This window comes from Taurulus bubalis, assembly GCF_910589615.1.
Source record: "Taurulus bubalis genome assembly, chromosome: 4".
NCBI classification, from domain to species: domain Eukaryota; kingdom Metazoa; phylum Chordata; class Actinopteri; order Perciformes; family Cottidae; genus Taurulus; species Taurulus bubalis.
In genome coordinates this window covers 17,859,577-17,883,016 of record NC_136592.1, presented here as the reverse complement: position 1 = coordinate 17,883,016, position 23,440 = coordinate 17,859,577, and the positions used below count along the sequence as shown (strand labels likewise).

At 37.0% G+C, this 23,440-nt stretch overlaps 1 protein-coding gene across 1 annotated transcript; it reads right to left on the bottom strand.

The window, feature by feature from the left end:
• Nucleotides 1-1,283: 1,283 nt before the first annotated feature.
• On the bottom strand, nucleotides 1,284-20,673 carry chs1 (chitin synthase 1; the record flags this gene model as incomplete). Its single annotated transcript, XM_079217544.1, has 34 exons — nucleotides 1,284-1,361; nucleotides 3,252-3,318; nucleotides 3,704-3,783; nucleotides 3,909-4,046; nucleotides 4,886-4,996; nucleotides 5,299-5,403; nucleotides 5,508-5,661; nucleotides 6,116-6,197; nucleotides 6,329-6,438; nucleotides 6,706-6,935; nucleotides 7,014-7,095; nucleotides 7,845-7,962; nucleotides 8,065-8,169; nucleotides 8,279-8,458; nucleotides 9,164-9,279; nucleotides 9,498-9,666; nucleotides 9,786-9,986; nucleotides 10,671-10,729; nucleotides 10,810-10,985; nucleotides 11,096-11,161; nucleotides 11,900-12,047; nucleotides 12,157-12,321; nucleotides 12,821-12,916; nucleotides 13,394-13,515; nucleotides 13,667-13,763; nucleotides 13,980-14,076; nucleotides 14,362-14,539; nucleotides 15,171-15,289; nucleotides 15,707-15,782; nucleotides 16,194-16,354; nucleotides 16,630-16,831; nucleotides 17,552-17,737; nucleotides 18,200-18,335; nucleotides 20,627-20,673. 34 exons carry the CDS (start codon nucleotides 20,671-20,673, stop codon nucleotides 1,284-1,286), a joined length of 4,257 nt encoding a protein of 1,418 aa, XP_079073670.1.
• Nucleotides 20,674-23,440: the final 2,767 nt, after the last annotated feature.

The following is a 23,440-nucleotide window of genomic DNA, read 5'->3' as shown; positions in this document are numbered from 1 at the left end:
TGATACTTTTAACTTCAACTGGCCATTAGGTGCAAACTGGATCACGAACAATGTAGTGCTATTAGGTTGAGACGGCCATGAGAGTGCACCACACAGGAGAAACTATAAACTGCTTCACATGACAACTTCCAATCAACACATTTCTGGAACAATTGGAAGAAGGAACATTTTTTGTTTTGTATCCAGTCAGGACATTCAATATTTTCCTCATATCAAGCATGTTTATGAGATGGGAAGAGTGTCTTTATTTTACAATACAAAGATTGTTGAATTATTTGATTTAATCAATTCAGTAGTTTCCTAGGGAGTTTATCTTTGCAAGAACATGTTATCCCTTTGTAAAGTGCATTGTTACATGTTGTATACATGATTACATTGATACCATGTTGATGACATTTTAAAAAGGAAACCGAGTAAATTACACCAGACTTTAAAATACACAAAGTTTAACAATACAATGTTAGAAGTATTTCTTAGAATATTTCATGTGCAAATGTTGCATTTACAAATCTTTGAAGGACGGTCACTGTTTCTTGGGAGCAACATATTCAAGTATTTGATTATTTTAACCAGACTGGACGAGGAGCTCATAAATACATTTACTTGGACAAATAGACAACTACAGATTTAGTTGCAGGCACATAGGAAGAAGAAAAAACAACAAATTAGACTGATGTTTTTGTTAAATGTCTGATAATTATATTAAGTGTGTCCTCGACAAGGATTTTTCCCCACTCTGTTTTGTTTTCAATCTGCCTAAATGATTGAAGCCTTCAATGAGATGTGCAGTCTGTACCACGTATCGCCCTCTATCTTTAGACCCTTGATTTGGAAAAGGACATTCATTAGTTTGAGGATCTGATGCGTTCAACCACACTTCAAATACAATAAATACAAGTCTTAAGAGCAGATACATTCAAATAAAACACCTGATCATTAAAAAACACTATCTGAGATTCCATTATGTAGAACATGAGCTCACATCTTAACAATTCCTCATTTTATGTTGTTAAACAAAGCTTATTGAAACTATTATAATTGATTTCCCCTTTGCCACTCAAGCCTTACTTGCTTGGAGGAAAAACAGCGGCTGCAGAAGAGCTGCAGTTGATTTCCAGATTAAGACATGGCCTGTCTACAAAGACTATACTGTTCAATCCATTACATTCTCTGTATTTAGTGATAGGTGAAACAAATATTGTTTGATTGGCAGCCCTTAGGTGGTGAGAGACCTGCTGGTTGATTGCTACTCGGTTTCACTGGTTCCAGTTGATTGTTATGGACTACAGGTCATCATCTTCAAACCCAAATCCTTTGGCTCTGGGGTTCTCCAGAGTCAAGCCATCATCATCCTCCTCCTCCTAGGTGACAGGAAAACACATACACACAAAAAAGAAAGATTGACATGTAAATGAAGAGACTTATCCTAACTTTTGTTAAATTATTTTGTCTTTCGCTTTAAATGTAAAAAAAAAGAATGTTGGCCATGTTTGTTGCATCTAGCGTTTGTAAAAAAGATTGTTTGGGGCATTTCTACTTTGTCAGGTAGGGACAGCTTGGAGAGAGAGGGGATGACATACAGCTGAACTACTTAAACTGACCACTATGGGTACATTGTGTAGAGTTGGCCACATGATTGGTACTTGAGGGATTTATTACACGTATACTTCTGTATCTATTGTATTTTAGTCTTGTGTCTACCTGCCCAGGAAGTGCAGGTGGAAAATGGCTGACATTACATCAGTGGAATACACCAAAGTAGATTTCGAGTTTAATATGGTACTTTCAAGTCAACCAGGCTTAAGTTATAATAATATAACTTATATATGATCCTTCAGGGAGGACCTGATTCCCCAGGTTGGCGACAACGAAAAACAATTATTATATGGTATATTCAATTGTTAAAACTCTCGTTGGGATTAAGTGTGATTCAATCTTTCCACAGAGTTTCTTAAAATTAGCGAAACAATTCCTTTCATTTTAGGCTGTGGTAATGAGCTTTAATAACCCATTGCTAAGGAATACTGCATTCATATGGAGGCAGCTGTTATGTGTTGGTGGAGGTCCTGTGTGGAATATCGTGCTGCTCAATTCATTTGGTAGTTGGCACAATACCATAATTAACCAATCTATGAGATTGAAATGCTGTAAAAGTCTGTCATTCCCTTGTTAGTCAAGACTGACTTGCCCTTTATTTACAACTAGATTAAAAGCTTTGCAGTTCACCCAATACAAGTGTTTTCTATAGATATAACATACATTAATAATGTATATCATACACGCATTGTTTTATTTTAATTGAAACATAATTGTGTTGTCATAACATCATCCTCCCTTTGTAACAACTGGGTAATATGGTTTAGTGTGGTGTGTAATAGTGCTTGAGGTGTGTTTCCTGCAGGATTTTGTGAGACTGTGTTGGGTGGATGCATATTAAGTACTTTTTCTTTTGGTACTTTAAATATATTTGAATAATAATATTTTTTTTTACTTTGACCTACTTCAAATTTGAATGCAGGACCTTTACGCCCCATCACTCACTAGTCTCACGGAACAAATCAGTTCCATGTTATGTATCAATCCACGGTTATTATTATTAATATTATTACTATGATGTAGACTACTTCAAACTGGACATGCAATTCTAGGGGTACCCAATATATAACTTGTACATACCACATATGTTTGGTTCTCCAAAAGACAAACAATCGATATGTAACAATATCCATAAGAATACTCATTCAGTGTTAACCTGCATTCTGCCCATGAATAACCTTTTTCTTAATTCATTCCTAATTCATTTTCCATCTCAGTGGATACATGTGGTGGGGAAAATGTACTGCTAGGGGTCTCCTCCCATTGAAGCGTAATCTGCAAAGACAGCTGTTTGAATCACACTTTAATATACAGCTGGACCAACCTCCCAGTCCGTCTGTAAGCTCGCTTGTTTCACAACAGGCAGAGGGTTTGTTTGGTTGACATCGCTACAGACAGTACACTGAGGATAGTTGGTCCAGGTTGACGGTAGCGTTGGGAGCAATTGGGCGCGTTGCTCCCCGCAGTGAGACACAGTACAGTAAGCACTAAGTAAAGGGAGCTGTAAAGCTCACGGCTGAAGCCACAAGCCACTTACACTCTGGGCCTTTCCAGCCAGCCCACCCGTTGAGAAATGTTTAAATATTTTCGATTAATTTTGAAATTAGACTGTGGCGGACCGTCACATTCTAATATGTCTGAGCGTTGTTACTTACATCGTCTTTCGGTTGGTAGTCTTTCTCTGTGCTGCGATAGGAGACGACATGGATCAGAGTGTAGACTCTGCAAACAGAGAGGCACAAAGATCAAACACAAGTATTAAGTATTGGAAAATTAATATTAGGAAATAGATGTACAATAGTTCCAAGAAAAACAAGAGTAATTCTAATTTTCCATAAAGGCAGGTATGTACGAATACAAATGTTCCTGCTCATCGTGCAGGAACATATCTAATACCAGTAATAGCTTTGGTATTTGCCACAGAATCAAACCTCCAGTATCTGAAAGTTAGAACGTTTTCCTGCTTAGTTGTCAAGGTCAGTCTGTGAGGCTGTCAAATACAAGTCTGATATTACTGCTGCAAAAAAAGTAAAAACTGTATATGAATAGAAATTCTGTGGTTGTGCGGCATATACAGAGGTTTGTTTGTGTGTGTGTGTTTGTGTACCTGTGATATAACATGGCAATGAACTGGATAAGGAGAAGAATAGCAAACGAAAACAGAAACATCAAACTGAGGGGCTCCACCTATCAACACAAAATGACATTAATGGGGATTACTTTCAGCAGGAGTTACAGCAGTACTGACAAACATTCCAAAAGATGCCACAGTCCTCCTTTAACTATCGTTATCTCTGTCAGTCTGTCCCAACCTGGAGGGTTTCTCCAGATTCAGTTCCGTTCGGAAAGTATTTAGGGATTTTGATGCTGATGACATCACTTCCAATGGCTTGCAGGAAGAAGGTAGCAACCACCCACAGCACGTTGACGATGAAATACAGGAACACCGACTTTGGGGAGGAAAGAGAATGTCATGTTACTATTAAGTCTGTATACCAATGACTAATATCATGTCTGTTTTAGTAAGTATATGCTTACAAACATTTGTACCCTTAGATGCCATTGGATCTATTTGTATCCTAAAACATTTCAATTCAGACCCGTTTCATTGTGATAAACAGAAACGCGTATCAATTTGAATCATCTTAATATCGCTTAGATAATTTTAAACATAGTCATTTATAACAAATTGCATTTTGACTCAACTTGACAGCATACTTTCCAAGCAATTGATCTTAAAGATTACAGCAAAGCTGAATTTCAGTAAGTGTTTGAACTATAAATAATGAACTCATTGCTCCTCATTCAAATCATTCGCAGAAAGCTTGGGACAAATCATAACAATTCTGCTTTTGTTTTTTGCAAAGGATTACAGCTGCAAGTTGTTGCTCCACATGAGTTTCTATTTTGTTATATCTGCTTCCTCATGAAATCACATGAGGTGGTGTATTGCTTCCTATAGCATGGTAATCGTAACAATATCCTGTAGTGTGTGACGGGTCATGATTTTTACAACACATTGCATGTTTGAGATTAGAGAGAAGAACATCTGTGAAGTTTCTCCTTATCTCTGTGGATCAACATGATATCAAAATTGGTTATGATTTTAAAAATAGCATACTGAGCCCAGCATAATAAAGTTAGCAAATTCTAATTGGAGCATGAGATAAATGAGTGGTGGCGCTCAAAGTATCATCGTTACATATACTGTAGTTTGTCCCCAAGGCCAGAATTCATGGCTCAAACAAAGAAAGTGACATATTTTAATGAACAATTAAAGATGGCTGACCTTGTTGCGTAGTGACTTTAGTTCTCTGGTGACTTCCTCCAGATGTGCTTTAGTGTCAGCAATAGGCTTCAAGTAGCGTTCAAGTAACTTGTTCCAGAAGTCTTGCTCACCCTAAAGACACACAAATGCACACGTACAAATATTTCTTGAGGATTTATTTGAATTAAGACAAAAAGGGGCCGAATGGATAACTTGTCCAGCTTAATGGCTCCATGGGTGACATTGAGCCAGAACATTTGCATCTGGCTGACTTCGTCACCTTACCCTCTCACACCTATCGGGTGTAAACTATTGTTATAGCAATACGTTTTCTTGATTACCCATGAGTTACTATTTGTTTAAAAAATGCAGATTTAAATCTCTCTAGCCGACACTGACGTGCTGACGTACGAGGAGCTGAATCAGCATCTTACCTCATCAAGTTTTTTCACTTGTGGGGCGGTGAGTGTTTTCTTGATCGCTGCGGTTACTCTCTTCTCCAATTTCTCCATTTGACTGCTTCTAAGGATACGCCGAGACTGTGAGACACAGCAAGTAAATTAGTGATTCAGTGATAATCAATCATTCATCTTCTCCTCCTTTTGTTTTTTTAAAGTTGACATTTTTGTGTTATTATTATTACATGCTCTTCCAGGGCATATTCTAACTCCTCCAGCTGGCTTTCTGACAGAACATCTTCAGGCCCCACTCCACTTAGCTCTCCATTAAGAGTGTCTGTTAACATTAAGACCAACTCCTCACACACGTCATCCTCATTTTTGTTACGGAGTGTGTATCTGTGGACAAAAAATGCACAAAACAAAACTGTAATTATACAGTTGCAATTGCACAGTTTTAGCTGACACAACAGTATACACACGTACACACGCACGCACGCACGCACACAATGTTTATACAATTTACACTTGTACACTTATCTGCAAGTACACAGCATACACACATGAATATTCAATGAATATTATAGTTTATCAATATCATTGGAAACTTTGCATACAAGTTTTATAGGTGTCCATGAGCTTATTTAATGACCATGTGATAACACAAGTAATAACAAATACAGACACATGTATATAAATGGACACAAAGAAGTGTATATATTTGTTTTTAAGTTAAATTCAATGTTCACTACGTGCAAACATTGCTATAGTTTCTTTGGACATTGGGACAAAAGCCTTGTGATAAAGAACATACAACAACTTTACATTTCTCTCCTTAATATTATTTATTTACCGTATTTGTTCCTGTAGATTTCTCTTCATGTTGGCATAAGTCAGCTTCTTCAGAAATTCTTCCTTCACCGGCGTTACCCAGTCTACACAAACGTGCACACACACACCAATGATGTCATTATAGTATGCTATACATATTTTGTTTTGCATAATAAATTGTATGATTTACAATACATAACATTCAGCACAAATACACTGTTAAAGTGCTTCTCACCGCTGACAGGAAGCTGTGTTTCCTCTAGGTCAGCAATCATTAAGTCATCATCTTCCTCATCGTCGTCGTATTCACTTTGTGACATGCTTTTTTTGTTGACACTGTCATCACTGCACACAGGCACACACACATTTTTGTGAATGTTGAGTATGGATTTCACATAACAAGTGTGTAATTGCCTTTGTCCTTTTATAAGTCAGCAGTATAGAGGTGAGTTTGTATGCATGTCAGGTTTATAACCTCACGAGACTCAGTTTGGCTAAATGACAGCTGATGAACTTTACGGCAGTACATGTTGGTGATGGCTGACTGAAATATTTAGCGACAGAATAAATTATTGATAAACAGTAGAGAAGGAAGAAAAGAAAAATAAATACCTGCTACTGGAAGCAGTATCCATGCCTTTTACTGTCATCCCATTCTGTTTATGAGTTAGAGGTTTCTTAGCTTCATCCTCAGCGTTTTCTGTGTCAACTTTGGCTTCAGGCTCCATCTTTGCTGCTGCTTGTTGAATTGAGTTCTGGCTGGTAATGGGAAGGGGAAGGGCTTGCTGTGCAGTCTGGCCTGTGATCTGTCGAACCATCAGATTCTCTGTTTCCTGTGTTATCTGTAAAGCAACAGGATCACATTAATGAATCTGTCCATATATTTATCCCCTGGAAGTCTTGCTGTTTGGTAACAGTACCTGTAACTTCATGTCCCAACAGCAAAGTCTACAGTTTCTGTCACACAGAATATTATGGTTTTTCTTCACTTCTCCTTCTCCCCTGACAGACAAACAGAATGATGGACAGTGAGAAAATACATTCTCTCATTAGTCAGAGACTAAGACACTGAGTGATTATTAAGAATGCTGATTGGCAGAAATAACTCTACGTATCTGTATATGGATATGTGAATCATTGGCCAACAATAGATAAGCAACTGGATAAGCAACGAAAAATTTGTGGATGACTGGATGGATTTCATCATATTAAATTCTACATAATTGTACATCAGATCTCATTATGTACCCTCAACCCACATTTTAGTTTGTTTTTGTTGGTTTGCTAAATATTTCAGTTCCTGGACTTTAGATATTTCATGTCTTGCTTTTTAAATTTGATATAAGTCAAGGTTAAATATATTTTACTTAAACCCATATTTCCTTTTGTCCTATTTCAGTTTTACACTTCTGTATTAGCTTATCAATGCCATACAAATAGAGGTTGATTGATACAATTATTTCTGTATCACATACATTTTTTGTATGTTGATTCTTCCCCCTTTTGAAATACTACTTTGTCTCCAACTGTTTTGACTGCTTTTGCTCCTCCTTATGTGAGTTGTTCATTCCCCTTGACACCGTTGGTGCTAAAATCAGAAGTCAGGTAATCAACTCCTATATTGGCTTTAGATCATTGGATGATTATATTTGTCAATTAGGGGGATTGCTGGCTGCTTCTCTTTGCTTAATATCATTGTACATTAAGAATTCAGTTATTGGAAGATAACTATTAGAAGATTGGTACATTACTTGTTGGATTCCCTTGTGCCCCATGTAACGATGTGCATGTTAACAAGTGAGTAGATGGTCAGTAGGAGGTATCCACTTGGGATACAGATGAAATACATCAGACCATAAATAATCAATGCTGGAAGATAAAATTACATAACACAAAACTGTTAACAGGATATAACATAACACTGTTGAAATCATAGTGAATGATGATTCAAAGTACATAATATAACCATACCCCATTCCTCTGGGTGTAGTATTGCTGTCACTGAATACATGATTGTCATTGAAACCAAAAACAAGCCAGTGGGAGTCAGGAAGGTGCCCTGAATCACCATGTCACCTAAAAACAGAATGAGGTGGGCATGTGTGAATTTAAGAGTATTTACTAAATCATAATTTGAAAAAAAGTCACTAATGGAAATATGAGGTCACAAAGAGCTTTTACCCACCAATGATGGAAAATAAGGATGCAGTCATGAGGAACGCATACAGAATACTCATAATGGCAGCAATGGTTATCTGGTTATTAGACTTGGCTACAAAACAGACGATGATGTAGAACACAGGAGGAATGCATGCGATGATGATGGAAGTTGTACCAGCGATTTTGAAGACAAATTGGAAAGCACCTGGTAGAAACAAACAGGCAGAGAGAGGGAGTGGGGGGGAGGGAGAGAGAGAGTAAACGACAAAGATGGGTAGATGAACTTTGATGAAGATATCAACACAAAGAAATTACTAATACAGATCTGCAGGGAAAAGTGTGTATTCTACTAGTCACCATGGTAGATTTTCTATGATTTAGGCCAAGTACATAAGTACATGGGGGTTTTATAAAAAGTCTTCCAAGATGCTGGCCCATTCGTTCCATTGAAAATGACTGCCAAACTGTAACCAGAAATAACTGGCAGAGTAAAACAAATTGGATCATACATTCAAGAGCCAAATCCTACAATGTTACTGCTTCCATGATTCATATTACAAACCGACTAATCGAAATGACAAGAAAGGACACGCAATACACGAGTAAATTAGCTTAACTTGTAACTTATTGTAGGCCTGGGCAATATTTTGAAATTATAGCGATATCGTCTTTGATTTTTTTTCACCAATAACACATTATTTTTCAGTCTTTAAGTTCATATGAATGCAGAAAGACTCTGATCGAATTGATGCATTCAGAACTAACTGACTGAAAAGTATGATACGGGTAAATACATGGAGATGAGTTGGAAGTGGTAGGAAAGAAGAAGAAAAAGTGTGTTCCACTGCAGTCATTTGACAACTCTCAAAAAGGAATTGCTTGTAGCGTATTAAACTAGACCTGAACCTACCTGCTATCATGAGAGTCACAGAGGCTGGACCAAGGATAGAGGAACCAACAGTGAACATCTGGTAGAAGATGTAAAGGCTGGAGATGGACGAGTTTCGCTTCACTGTCTCTGCACCACTGTAATTTAAGTCACAACAACAGAACATGTAATATTGATACAATGCACATGTCATAGTAAACAGCTAATTGAAGATCTATAACCTGTAGATATCACTCGGAAATATTGGAACTAAATATAATAAAATCTTATCATTTTAATTCAGATGCTATGGATGTAAACTCCACTTTTTATATTGATTATAATCATAATAGAAATAATACTAATGAACCCTAACCTGTGCAGAAGGTCCAGTGTGTTAGCCAGTGTAGATGGTCCCCATCGTCTCCTCTGGTTATAAAACTCTTTAAACTCTTGTGGTGAGTTGGTGTATGCATCTGATGCAGCATTGTATTCGACACGCCACCCTTGTTGCAGTAACAAAGTACACAACCAACGATCCTCCCCTAGAAACATACATGCACACCCAAGACACAAAAGAGAGATGGACGTGAACAGTCAAAAAAGAATTCCAAAGAGACAAAACTAGGCAAGGTAAAAATGGTTCGTGCACTTTCAAACTGACCTTGGTCATATTGCACATATTCCGAAGCTCTGGTTGCAGTAGTTGTGTATTTCTTCATTACATTATCATCCATTAAGGCTGATCCTCTGAACAGACTGAAACATCCTGGACTGCACAGCACGGAGCCAAGCACATGCTCTGCTGTCTTCTGAAGCCAATGGCCGACTGCATACTCAAACTTCTGGTACCACACCATGGGACCTGTGATGACAGGAAAGCAAAGGGATGAGCAGAGAGATTCAGAGACAAATTTATAATTGAAAAAAAGAAGAGAAAAAAAGGAATTTGAACGAGAGAAATGAGAGACAATCCTTCACAAATGCTAATTTCTTAAATGAGCCTACCTTTAGACAAATTAGCTTCATAAAACCTATCTTACTTTATGTGGAGGAAATTACACCCAGAAAGCACCAATGCTGGAATATGAACCAGGACCCTTTTTTTCCCGGGTATTACCTTTTCCAAGCAAAACACTGTGTCCCTTTAATAACTATTCTATGGAAAAAAGTTATCATTTGAACAACCAAATTGTGAAGTCATTAATAATATTTGCGAGATACAAATGCAAAATGTGGTGTTGAAATAATTCATCCCATGACTTTGTTATATTTACTATTTAAAGGCATGGATTTGGGTGGCTTTCCCCCGACAATTGTTTCAAATCCTGGCTAGCAGACACATTGCTTTGCCCCATTGTGTTGCATGGACTCCTAAAATAACCCCAGCTCGTGCCATCGTGATCGCTCAGCACTGACTCCACGTTCCAGATGCACAGGGCAAGCAGCTTAAAGTAGAGTCAAGGTCTCGGTCTTGAAGACAAATCGAACCTTGTTTGATCAAACTACTATACCTTCTGCTAAAACGGCCAAACCAACGTCTACTTACCCATACCAGTAGGATGGATTCTACCACATGCTGCACCTACGTTGTTATACATCCTCAACCTGTCGATGAAAATAGTATTTTTATTTACTATGTTTAAACATGGTTTATATACAATAATAACTGAAAAACAATTGTTGACCTGTCTACAAGCAGAATCACAGCTTTAGGTTGGAAGTCTGTGTCTCCGTCCAGAGCCAGGATGTAAGTGTTGTCATCTGAGATGAATTTTCTCTTGTAGTCATTGTCATGCTGAGGCAACAGAAAAATCTCTCCATACATGGAGATCATGCTCTCTCTGCATGGATTATTCTGGCGCTGGACAAACCAGATAGAGATTTTAGACATTTTAGACATTTCAATATTTTAAACGCATACTGTTAACATTGTAAGATGTACAATTTTTAAACAAAATAGAAAAGTCTTACTGTGATCTTCTGAGGGTTCTTGACAATGTAGCCCTTCCAGCCGAGTAGATAATACATATACATAATCTGAAAGTCAAATACAGTAATGTGGTGTGGGAAAATCTGAGACGGGCTCTTAAATACATCAATTATTCATTTGGTTCATCTGAGAGACATGATAACAATTGTGTTGAAAGGAGCCATAATATGAATGGGAAAGCCAGTATAGCTAATTATATTTGCATTGTTATAAAGCATTTTCTCAAATTATAACACCTATTACAATATACTAGGTAATGTACCTATTACCTCGTACAATGGATAGGCCTGAAGAGGTGTTAGATTGTATGTTTTCATAGGTGTATTTAGCACAATAGAGTTCTTAATTTAGTAATACTAAATAGAGCTGAAAATAGCTGATTTATTGATTTTTAGATTCAGAGAATGATTACTATTCTGATAATTGGTTCATTATTTCAGTAATTTTTCAAGAAAATGGTTCCAGCGTCTGGATTTGCTGCTTTTCTCTGCCATATACGTGAGGGACAATTTGGGTTTTGGACAAAACAAGCAATTTGACAACAAACAAGACTCTGGGAAAATGTGATGCCTTTTTAACATTTCAGAAAATGTTCAGAAAATAATCAGAATACTAAAGAATCAGACCGTCACACCATCTCCCATCAAAAGGGACAACTGTTCAATGAGTCATTCCCATGTAGTTTTAACAGGAAACTACCTGGTGCAAGTCTTTCACTGTTGGCCACCGAATAGCGTCTTGTACCATGACACGTTTAGGACAAAAACACCACTACTGCACCTTACCTGGGACCATCTTTTCTTGTTCTTGATGAGACATTTGTCTTTTAGATGAATATAAAGCATGTTGCCGTCTGGCATAACAAACATCAGCCTGCCACCGTAGGGGGTCTCAATGATTGACACATCATCTGGTTCTTTGTTGGTAAACACTCTGAATGAATGAATAGATCAATCAATGGAAGGTTGGTTAGATAGATGGATGGAGGGATGGATAACTGGATACATTTAAAGATAGATAGCAGATCAATGGATAATCTCACCTATAAACCTCAATGACAACATGGATCAAGTCAGTTACGTAGGTGTTCACCAGCCTCTTTCCTGTGTCCTTTTCAGTCATGTAAGCATCATCTACATAAACGTGACACTCAAAGTCAAAACAGTCCTTATGGCTCTCATTTGGATCACCTCGGTAGCGGTCCAGCCTGAAACAACAACAAACAATACTGCAAAAGCCTATTTACTCAAGTATTTACATCTTTTGTAGAAAATGTCCAAGTGTGACAGGAAATAAATAGGAGAATACAATTTTAAATGGTAAACAGCACAAATGTTTTTTAAACATTTGAATTTTTCGATGTGCAAATGAAGTGGATACATTTAATTACTATTGAAAAGAGCAACACAACACCAGGCTGATGTTTTACTGCCTCTCTTTGAAAATGTGACATCTCTCTCTGATAAGAAGTGAGCTCTGCACCTGTAATCACACACAACAACAATGTCATGGTGTATTGATGCACCTTGGAGTACACTTTTGCATCACTGCAGCGAGGGGAGAAGCTAAACCGGTGGAGGTCAGTAAAAACAAGATTTTCAGTTGCTTTTCAATAGCTCTTTAAAGAGATGTAAGAAATGAATTAAACCCATGTTGTGTTTTTGATACTTGGAATTCTAGGTGTCTGCAGTGACAGTGTCTCTAACCTGAACATAGAGGTCATAATTTTAAGCATTTCATCATAGGTCTCATGCCACATGGTGGCACAGAGATAGATCACACAGTTCTGTATGTCTTCGTGGCTGTGAAGGAGAGAAGAGGGGAAAAGGAAAGGGAGAGGTTTTCAACCGCAGCTTTAAACATTTCATGTTGTTACATGCACATCTCCAAGATGGATGGGGATGTTACAGACCCATGGTGCCAATGATTTCATTTAATAACCACATGTGCAGATACAGACATTTGTAATGCAAAACAGTGTTGTTCCATGTTTTTCATTTTTTTCATCACAACAATGTCTGTCTGTGTGCATCATCACACGGAGATATCAGAATTTCAAAGTATGCTTCAAAAGCTAATCTACTCATGACGACATATTTTGAATTAATTCGGCCTTGCATCTGCACCTCCCATATAATGGATATCTGTGCTTCTACTGCATCCGCACATAATTATCACCCTAATAGGAATTTCCATTAACCTTTCTCAAATATAACTACAATAAAATAAAATACAAAATAAAATAATCAGAGAAATTCTCTTTTCATCTCGCATCTCACCTCTCTTGGTTTCGGGCTCGTGGTACCTTCATCTTGGTGTTGAGTAGCAGAGACAGGTCAATGAAAGCAGATTCATAGAGTCGCCGAACAAAGAGCTGAGAGGTTCTCTCTATACGCTGGACCTGAGACATGGAGAACAATAAAGGCATTTAGGTGTTTGTCTTTCTGCCTAATCGTATTATAAGAAGTAAATTGTGCCATGTAATGTTTAGATAATAATTTGGAATGCGTGTGTGCGCGTGTGTGTGTGTGTGTGTGTGTGTGTGGCATTACCTTGATCTTCCATACATAGTAGGTACACGTGACAAAGCCTGCCCACATACACACTCCCTCCAGTGCCAGCATAGAAAAAGGCCATTGCAGGTAATAGCTGTCAATCAAATAGTCCATAATCATTTTGGGAAAAATATAGATAGATTGAATGCGTGTATAGATTCCTGTACATGTGGTACTTTGCATGATGTGTAATTCCAGGACATTTTACTCACATTACAGTAAGCATATTTATAAACCACAGAGGCTGAATGAACTGTACGGAGCACAACTGCTCGCATCGTTTAAACCTGATACAAACACACCAACGTACCTGTTGAGTGAAGTTCGACAAATGCTTCTTGTGATTTCCAGTAAAACCACAGGGGTTGTGTTCTTATGGCTCAAGTAGACCAAGCTTTCACAAAACTCTGCAATGAAACAAAGCTAAATGTTTTAGGAAATTGGTAATACGTGAAATTATGTTTCTCTTATCACACAGAGCTTTCAGGGAAGTATGCATTTGCCTTCCAAAGTATATTTGACTAATTGTATATATTTAAGATGTCTCACAATTCACCACATGACTGTCTAGGTAGGCATTTATTTTAACTTTCTGATGAATGACTAAAATAATTAAATGAAACTAACTTCAAACAAAGATACATTTAAGCGGAGCACAATTAATTCTCAAAATGTTAAAATGATAAACTCACCTGTGATGCTCCCGTGCTGTGCTCCGTTCAAATCTTGTGCCTGGGTCATGAAAAGTATCAGTCCCAACAGTAGCACTGCAGGTCCTGTGCAACACAATGGCAGCGCAAAACTCATCCTGACTGCATGAATCTTACAGGCCACCACACCAAACCAGTGGCAGGCTGCTGAGCAGAAGGCCTGAGACAGGATGCAAGGGGGATATAAATTACTGCCAGGGGCGCAAAATTACATTTTTCCATTAAGCCGGTTTCTTTAGATTAGATTTGTAAATGAGTGGCAGTAAGATCTGATTCTAATTTCTGATTGAGTTAAACCTGGTGGAATTATTAAGAATCAACAGGTGAGATTTTTGGTAGAACTTCAAAGTTGTAAACTCTTTTGTCTGGATTAGAACAGTTTAATTAATCTAATGATACATATTACATCAGCAGGGTGTTAAATCTCGCTGAGTGTGCCCGATACCTAAAACGTTGTCAGAGATTTTGCACCTTTACCTTTATCAGATGTCGAACTTGATACGAAATTTTGTCTGCCGCAGTGGTCTGTCGGCATTTATATAAATTCCTTCTTTCCCACATTTTTAACCTCTAAATATTGCATAAACTCAAACACTTTTTATTGTGCAAAACCTTTATTAGATATCGAAAAATGTAATTTGACCATTTAGCAGCTAAAGACAAGCCTTCAAATCGTTAAGTGGAAAGATCTAAAAGGGAGCAGAGGTATAGACCCATGACTCATATGTATAGACAGTGAATATCTACCGCCTGTTTTTGTCTGTTTGTTTTGCTGTCTTTCTTCCACTTACCTGTAAGAAAAACAGCACCAGTCCTATTTGCAGTAATTCCCAGTCATCATCCTGCAGGTTGAAGTTGGACCAAATGATGGATTTCTCAATTAGCAAATGGTAGAATAGGTATACCGCTCCTGCAACAGAATACATGGTGTCACTGATGTAAAAGAGACAATCTAATAAAGTTAAAATATAAAAGGCACTGTGTTTCATAAAATAACACACAACATATCTAAAGTATGTTTAATATAGCCTACATAAGAACAATGTAAAAAGAGCACAATGCGTTTTGATAGGTTATCATGAAATAGTGTACTGATTTGAAATAGTAACAAACACAGTGAGATTCAAGGAAATTAGATGATGTATGGAAAGGGATAACAGTGTTTTGTTGAAAAGAATTTGTTCTCCAGTGTGAATGTTGATAATGAGATGAAGAGAATACTCAGCAAAACACAGTGACGTTGTTATTCATAATAGAATTCAAGAGCCTGTGCTATTTTGTCTGCATGTTGTTTTTTTGTGTTGTCTGTTGATACAGAAATAATTACCTATCACTATAATCCTCAGAATACTGCTGATGACAAACACAAAGTCTCTGAAACCATCCAATTCTGACAGTTTTTCCTGCAGGGAGAAAGAAAGAGATGAGAAAAGTCTCCCTGATCCTGTCAAGCCATGTCAAGTCAATAACACTATTTATCAATAAACACTAAAAATGGCCCAAAACTGACATCCATCTGAAGCTCTATCAGAACACATGGAAAAATACCTGCCACAACTGTCCAGGTGGGAAGTACAATTACATAAAATGACTAAGTGCAACAATTAAAATAACATTGTATGTGTGTCAGCGGGGAATTTCAGCTTTAAAAAAATAAATAAATGACAGTCTGCAGTGGAGTGAATGTAAGGAATACATACTAGTTTGTTGGCGGATTTATAAAAAAAGAAAGAAAAAAAAGAAGAAGCAGTTTTATAGTTTAAAGGTTGGTGCAGTGAAGCCCAATAGAAACACAACATAGAAAAACATTATACCTGCATGCTATTAGTAGCTTGCAGTGGATTTTCCCACCAGCAGAGAGAGACGAGGAGTGAAGAGAAAATTCCAATTCCAACGTAGATAAAGCAGTCAGCACTCTGTCGATCCACGTATGATGATACACGGACATAGTAGTCAACCCCCAGGAGGCAGTAACCTGTTTGTTAGTTAGTGAAGTATTAAGCCGTTAGTTTGTAGCTCACAATATCTACTCGTGATGACTAAGGCATTATTACACTTTTGTTATGGTTATGTTTAGGCACTGTCAGCACTTGGTTAAGGTTCGGGAAAGAGTAAATCAACAAATTACCTCATGAGCTGGTAAATATTATGTTGATTGTGGAGTGATACTAGTGATACAAATATCAAATTAGCAAGGTAAAACAAGGAGACAGACAGGGTTGCATCTAGAAAGTAAATATAAAGAGTTACCAGCAACTGTAAGAATGAGGGAGCAGATTGGGAACAGGATTTTCCACGTTTCTCTCTGTAGTCTGTATACTATCTGCAGAATGGCAGAAATAATACAGACTCCTCCGCTGATGAAGAGGTTAGTCAACACATCAAACTGAGGCATTACAACGAGCACCAGGGTTGAAGTTCCAAGAGACACCAGACACTCAATGGCACAGATCTGGACAAGACACAAAAACGCACATCATTATGTTTACATATTTATTATACTTTTAGGGTATATATATATAGGGGAGGGGGGAGAGAGAGAGAGAGAGAGAGAGAGAGAGTGAGAGGAGGAATGTCAAATTTAGGCATTTCGAGATATAGATTGACATTCAAAACAGTTTTTAATCCTGCTGACTGGTTTAGCTTAACAATGAAGAAATCGAACACTCTATCGTTTACCTAGATTTACTGAATGTGCTGAACGTGGCAGTGAGGGACTTGTTGGTTTCCAGTGTGCAGTACATTTTGAAAACCACACCAAGCGTCAATCTCAATTTGCACAAAGTGACATAGCCTAATCTTGAGTGTGTCATGAAACATGACCCAGTGGCACACTTTGGTCAAGATCCGCTAATTGCACACGCACTTGAAGGATAACAAAATGCCCTATTAAGTTTTTTAAAGTTGTGTATTGCTGTGTTAATATTTGACCGTATGGACCAATTTTAAAGTATTCCCTGAATTGTCTGCCTTATGAAGATGAATAATCAGCTGAGTACAGTCATACATAATGAATGCAAAAACATATTGCTGCAATATACTTGTAATATTGCTCAGTCTTCCTATATAAACAAAGATTTATGATGTATATATATATTTCCACTATCTTATTCATTTTAATTACAAGCAAAGAAGATTATATAATAAATGAATATGCTTTAGAAAAACGTACTAAGGACATGGTCTTCATGTTGGGTTGCACAAAGCTCTTGAAGGCACATCTCCACAGGGATTTCAGAAACACCAGGAAGTTGGGGCAGACCAGGCAGAAAACCAACATCAGCATGTAGAACTGTTTTTCCTTTGGACTCTGCAAGGAGGCTGGACTGGACATGGTTGACAACACCAAGAGAGAGCCCTGATTGAGCACAGATCAAGTGTATGTTAAAGAAGAGTTTGGACAACTGAAGTAACAGTATATATATATATATATATATATATATATATATATATATATATATATATATATATATATATATATATTTATTTGAATTCGCATGATGCATTTGCAACAGTAGACGTCATGACGGAACAAAAAAGACGAGAGCAGTACTTACAGAAACTCAAAGATTTGATGAACAAGTGATCAAATCCAATCAAAACAATTCAAAGCCCTTTCATGCTAATTTACAGTATGCAAAATAAAAGCTTTTTTTTCATTTTTCAGAGTCTGCTTGTGAGAGAAAATATTTTTTTTAGCTTGAGGCTTCACATTTAGTGCCAGGGACTCTACAGGGATGCTTCTGTCTCTGTGCCTTAACCCAAATGATGAAAAGATGAATAACCTTTGACAGACAGACAAACGGACTGATTATCCTACCTTAGCAATAATGGCGCTGGTCAAGACTGCTAGCCCAACGATGACAGCCACCAGGTACTGGGCTAGTTGGAAACATCTTCTCTTAGTTTCCTTCTCTGCTCCAATTGGGTTGAGCTGGAATGGATCCCACGTATCCCTGAGACACATGAAAACACATACATTGATTGACTTCAACTTTAATCACAGCTAAGGCCATAAATCCCAACTCACTTGACCAAGATCGTAGAACATCAGTTGGAACCATTGAATTATAAACTGATGTTGGACTTTGAAACATGTTTTAATTACAATATTTAGTTTGTATCTCTGTGTAGTTTCCTGAATGAGCTAGTGTAGAGGCCTAAAGGTAGAGGTCAGAATGTCAGTAAGGAAGGGGCTGTAAAGATGTGACAATGAGGAAGGGCTTGACATATGGGAAAAGACATTAACAAGAGGGCACATTGGCCTGTCACAAGGAAGCTATTGAGACAAAATAAAGATGTTTGTTATTGTATAATGATGATAATTCAGGCAATTGGCTTATGCAAGTCATGATCAGGGTTGAAAGCTGGTTACTTCTTCAAATAGACCTGGACCGTCAATAGTTAATTATGTCTAAATTACACTGTACATGTTATCAGAGGCATCAGAATCATTTGGTACAATTTGTTGTTGACATTTTAGTTTTATCAGTCTTTGTGCCATCCCTCACTGCTGCCTGATTAGTGTCAAGTACAGAATAATTATCAGGGTGTGGTTCGTCTTCCTTGCTTGCCATATAACTATCAAAACTGCCAGCGAGTCCAGGTGAACCTGCTCAGCAGAATGTCCTCAGCCACGCTGGCAGAACGTGTGTTGAGGGTGACACACTCTCTTCTTTAATGAGGTATACAAAGTAGTCATTACAAAAACAGCCATGAGGAAGTTGATTGTTGAAGAGCAAATATGCTTTAAAAAAACAAAAAAAAAACGTTCAGCTGTCGGAAAATTACAATTAGGTATTTTATTCTAGGTCAATACACATCTGAGAACATAGCATATTAGCTCAACTTGGCAATATTTTCATTGTTGACCCTCTGGGGATCTTGCAACACACTTATATAACTCATCACAGTTGCATAACACTGAATGTAGTCATAGTACTCTCAGACAAAAGATACTTTTTGACACATAGTATTGTTTTGTTTTTTAAAGTTTGTTGTTGAAAATATAAGTGGTTTTACTATAAAACGTTTTACTAATTATATAGAGGATAGCAGAATATAAATTAAGTCTATTTAAAAAAAATGAATACAATTCTAAACTCAGAAACAAGCCTGATTATTTTGACCTCAAAACTGTGATTAAAACTGTACTGCATATTTAACATTTCAAATGGAGCAGCACTCCCCTAACAGCAGTCGGTATCTGCAGGGATGATATCAGCCACAGCAATAAAGAGAAGCACAGCAGTGCACGAGGGAAATTAACTGTTTCCTCAAACTGTAATTTATACCAAATGGAAAACTGGTAATACAATACTTCATGATATATCAATGGGCAATTGCAATTTAATGATAATATCCATTACCAAAATCTCGCTAACAATTAGCCTCCTGACAATGATTAAGATGTCAATATATTTTGATTGTGTGCCGATAGAGAGGACGCGGATTGGCTTCCTAGTTCAAAGCTGAATGGTGTGTTAAACACATTTCTCTCTAAATCAGGTGGACTAATGCAGCCAATCTCACAACTTTTTAACTTGATGGCATGATACATTTCTCTTCTGTAGCTTTGTTAGTGAAATAATAAGGAAATAAATTTACTTAGAATTTGTCCTCTTTGACTTTTAGTACGTTGCTGTGGTAGAGCACAAATTGAAGCTCGTAACCTTTGACCTCTTCTTTACAACGATTGTACACACATTATGTAAATAGTAAATATCATTTCCATTTTGGACCATCTGAACAGACAAATAGTCATTTCTGACTAATAACTAGGCATGTAAACAAATCACAATGTATTTGTATCCATTATGAACAGATGATGCACAATGAACAGATACTAATGGCGTCTGCGGCATTTGTATAAATTTGCACAGTAACATTTCTAATATTATAGTTTGACTTAGATATTCAGACATTAAGTGAGTTCACCTTAAATGACTTATTATGAGTTTCACTAAATTTGATGATGGGTTACAGCTTCTTCAATGTAGTATTTTAACCTTGTGATCCAATAATTAAAGCTTCAACAAATAATCGGTCAGTTGATTGACAGACAATTGGCCAATTTCGCTATTTTGATAATTTCACTATTAGAATAATCAATTCATAATTTAAGTCATTAATCAAGTATACAAAACATTCCCATGATCCAACACTTTCTTCTGCACCGCCTTTAATAAAACAGAAAGGAAACATGATGACTTTCAAAAAGCAACACATACGGTAGATTAGTTTTTACCTGTGTCTTCCTTCTCTTTTCTTTCCTCTGCATTTGATCTCCTCCATCTTGCTTGTCTACGCCACTCCTTATGATGGCCAATGTAGAGTCTGTTTCAAAGAGGAAAAATATTCAAACAGGTAGTTTTCTCTGATGGATTACTAGATACAGTATACCATGTGTTTTAAAGTGAAACATTAACACGGAAAATAACAGAATGAATAGATTTGAAGACAAATAATATGATCTCTTTACATCATCGTCAGCATTGGTCTCATTAAATCATGTTTAAATATAAGAAAACGGAGGAAAACTTACCTTGATATACTTAATGTTCTGTTGATTAGACCTGTATCCTCAAGTCTTCAGCAATCCTTAGTCGCTTTTTTCTTACTCACTCTCAGCTCACACAAAAGCAAACTTTGAACCGCAGGTTAGAGGTATTCAAAGAATAATTAAAATATGTGAAATCTCACATATGTGTTTTTAAATAACATTAATTTTGAGAAGTTTCTAATTGTCAAGTGGACCAGAAACCAACTGTGTCAAAGTCCTTTGGTAGTCTGCATCGGTTTGTCACTAGTTTATGGAGAAGACACCCGTATAAACCGCCAGGTCCTGCCCCTGTGTGTGTGTGTGTGTGTGTGTGTGTGTGTGTGTGTGTGTGCGTGTGCACGTGTGTGTGTGTGTGTGTGTGTGTGCGCGCGCTGATAATCATAGTTTGTCAGCTATGTAAACCAGAATGTGCGTGTGCAGGTTGGACAGATATTGAAAGGTAACCATAAGCATAAGATACCGTAACCACCCAACATGTGTATTGTACGTGATTTTTGTGTGCGTGTGGTGTGACTGATCAGAGTTTATCACTCACTAAAATTACAAGTTATGTATCCAGTTTTTACGAGTGTCAATAAAACGGTACAAGGGTCATTTACGCTGAAACACACACACATACAGACGTGGACGCAAGACTCCTCAACACTCATACTCTATCTCTTTCTCTTTCTTTCTCTCTCTCTCTCTCAATTTAGTCAGAGTATTAAACTACAAATTAATCAGGTATTCATACGATACATACAAACAGTAATATTGTAATATAAGCAATAACAGTACTATGTCAAGATAATTATTAATCACATTTAGTGATGTTTTATTATGTGTTCCTCAGTTTGTGACATGCCATTACATGTTGTGCAATCTTGAAACCCATTGGCTATCGGTCCGATGACGTATAAGCCTCTGGGGCCGAGGGGCTATATTTCTGGGGTGTGTTGTAGCCAGCGGATATTCAGGACAAAGACTTCCTTTGCTGCTCCTCCTGTCTGTCCGATTTACAACGTGATATGCAAGACTGGAGTTGAGAGATGGTGCGTGCAACAGGATTGTTTCACAAGCAGGGAGTTTACAAGCTAATTTTAATCCATTAAACAGTTAAGTCTTCGTCAGACAATAGCTGGTAGGTTCCCAGATTGCATTTTGGTCACTGTATTCCAACTGCTTTGCTCTCCACATTGACTGTTTCTCTGCATTCAACCAAAAAACAGATTGGTTAGGACTAAAACAAAAATTAATCTGTTTATAGATTTGACATATTGTGCAGATAGGTAAACTGCATGTCCCTCTTCTAATATCATTTATTGTTTTATTAATGTCATGCATCTTTGTGAAGTTTGGGATAAACTAATTAAATTGTTTAAAGCATTCCACTCTGATATTATTACACATCTCTTTCTCTACCTAACCTGTCGTGCAGGGAACACAGACTCTTTGCTTTGTTGGTAGCCATGACTTCTTGTGTCTTCCTTTCTCTTTGTCTAAACTGTGGTCATTGAGCCTGTATTAGGTTAGTACTTGTCTCTGCATTGTGTCTCTGACAATAAAGAGATATTCTGCTATCTGGCCCTAAACCATGAAAATACATTTGCAATTAAGTCTATTTTGAGTTTTTGGTTGTATTCGTCCAATGTACAAAATAGGCCTCTTTTGTAAACTAAATAATTTGGTTTACTCTGATTAGTGTTTGGAAAGCAGTGCTGGTCTGAGGTTGAACAGTATTGGGTGTATTGGTTAGGGACTCGCTCTCTCTTTAATTAACTATGGCCAACATTTATCATAGTGTTCTGTACTAAAATTAACCATGGGCAATGACATTGCTGTGTTTGGGGTGTACTGAGGTTGTTTTTGGAGAGTCTTACATATATGCAGCCTACCTTGAATTGTGCAAGTACCGTTGTTATATACAAAACAATATTTGTAATACATAACCATCCCTATGTATGCTTGTAAGATGTCAATATGATGTTTTGGATTGAGCGTTGTATACTGGTGTTCAAATGAAATAACTTGTCCCAGTAGAGGCACCAGAAGGCAAGTTTTATCTTTTCTCACTTTGGTTGTAAAGTGTATGACACCATGGGAACCAATATTCGGTTGTTGTTGTTTTTGACCTAACCTCAACCCAGTTCAACATTTATATCACTTTTTGTAAACATATGACTATGTTTACCGTTGATCCTTTTCTTGTAGGCTGCACACCATTCTAACATGCAAAACATCAGTTTTGCAGGGGCTGAATGATTTTGAAAATAAATTCTTAATTGGGATTGTTTATTTTGACTGATAATACAATTGTGATATGGTTTGTAAAAGTAGAGGGTAATATATATATATATATATATATATATATATATATATATATATATATATATATATATAAATATATATATATATATATATATATATATGTATATATATATGTTTAACTTTATTCTCATTTTCATTGAAAAACATATATCAATTAATATGGGATAATTTTTGCTGGATTATGTGCCAAAC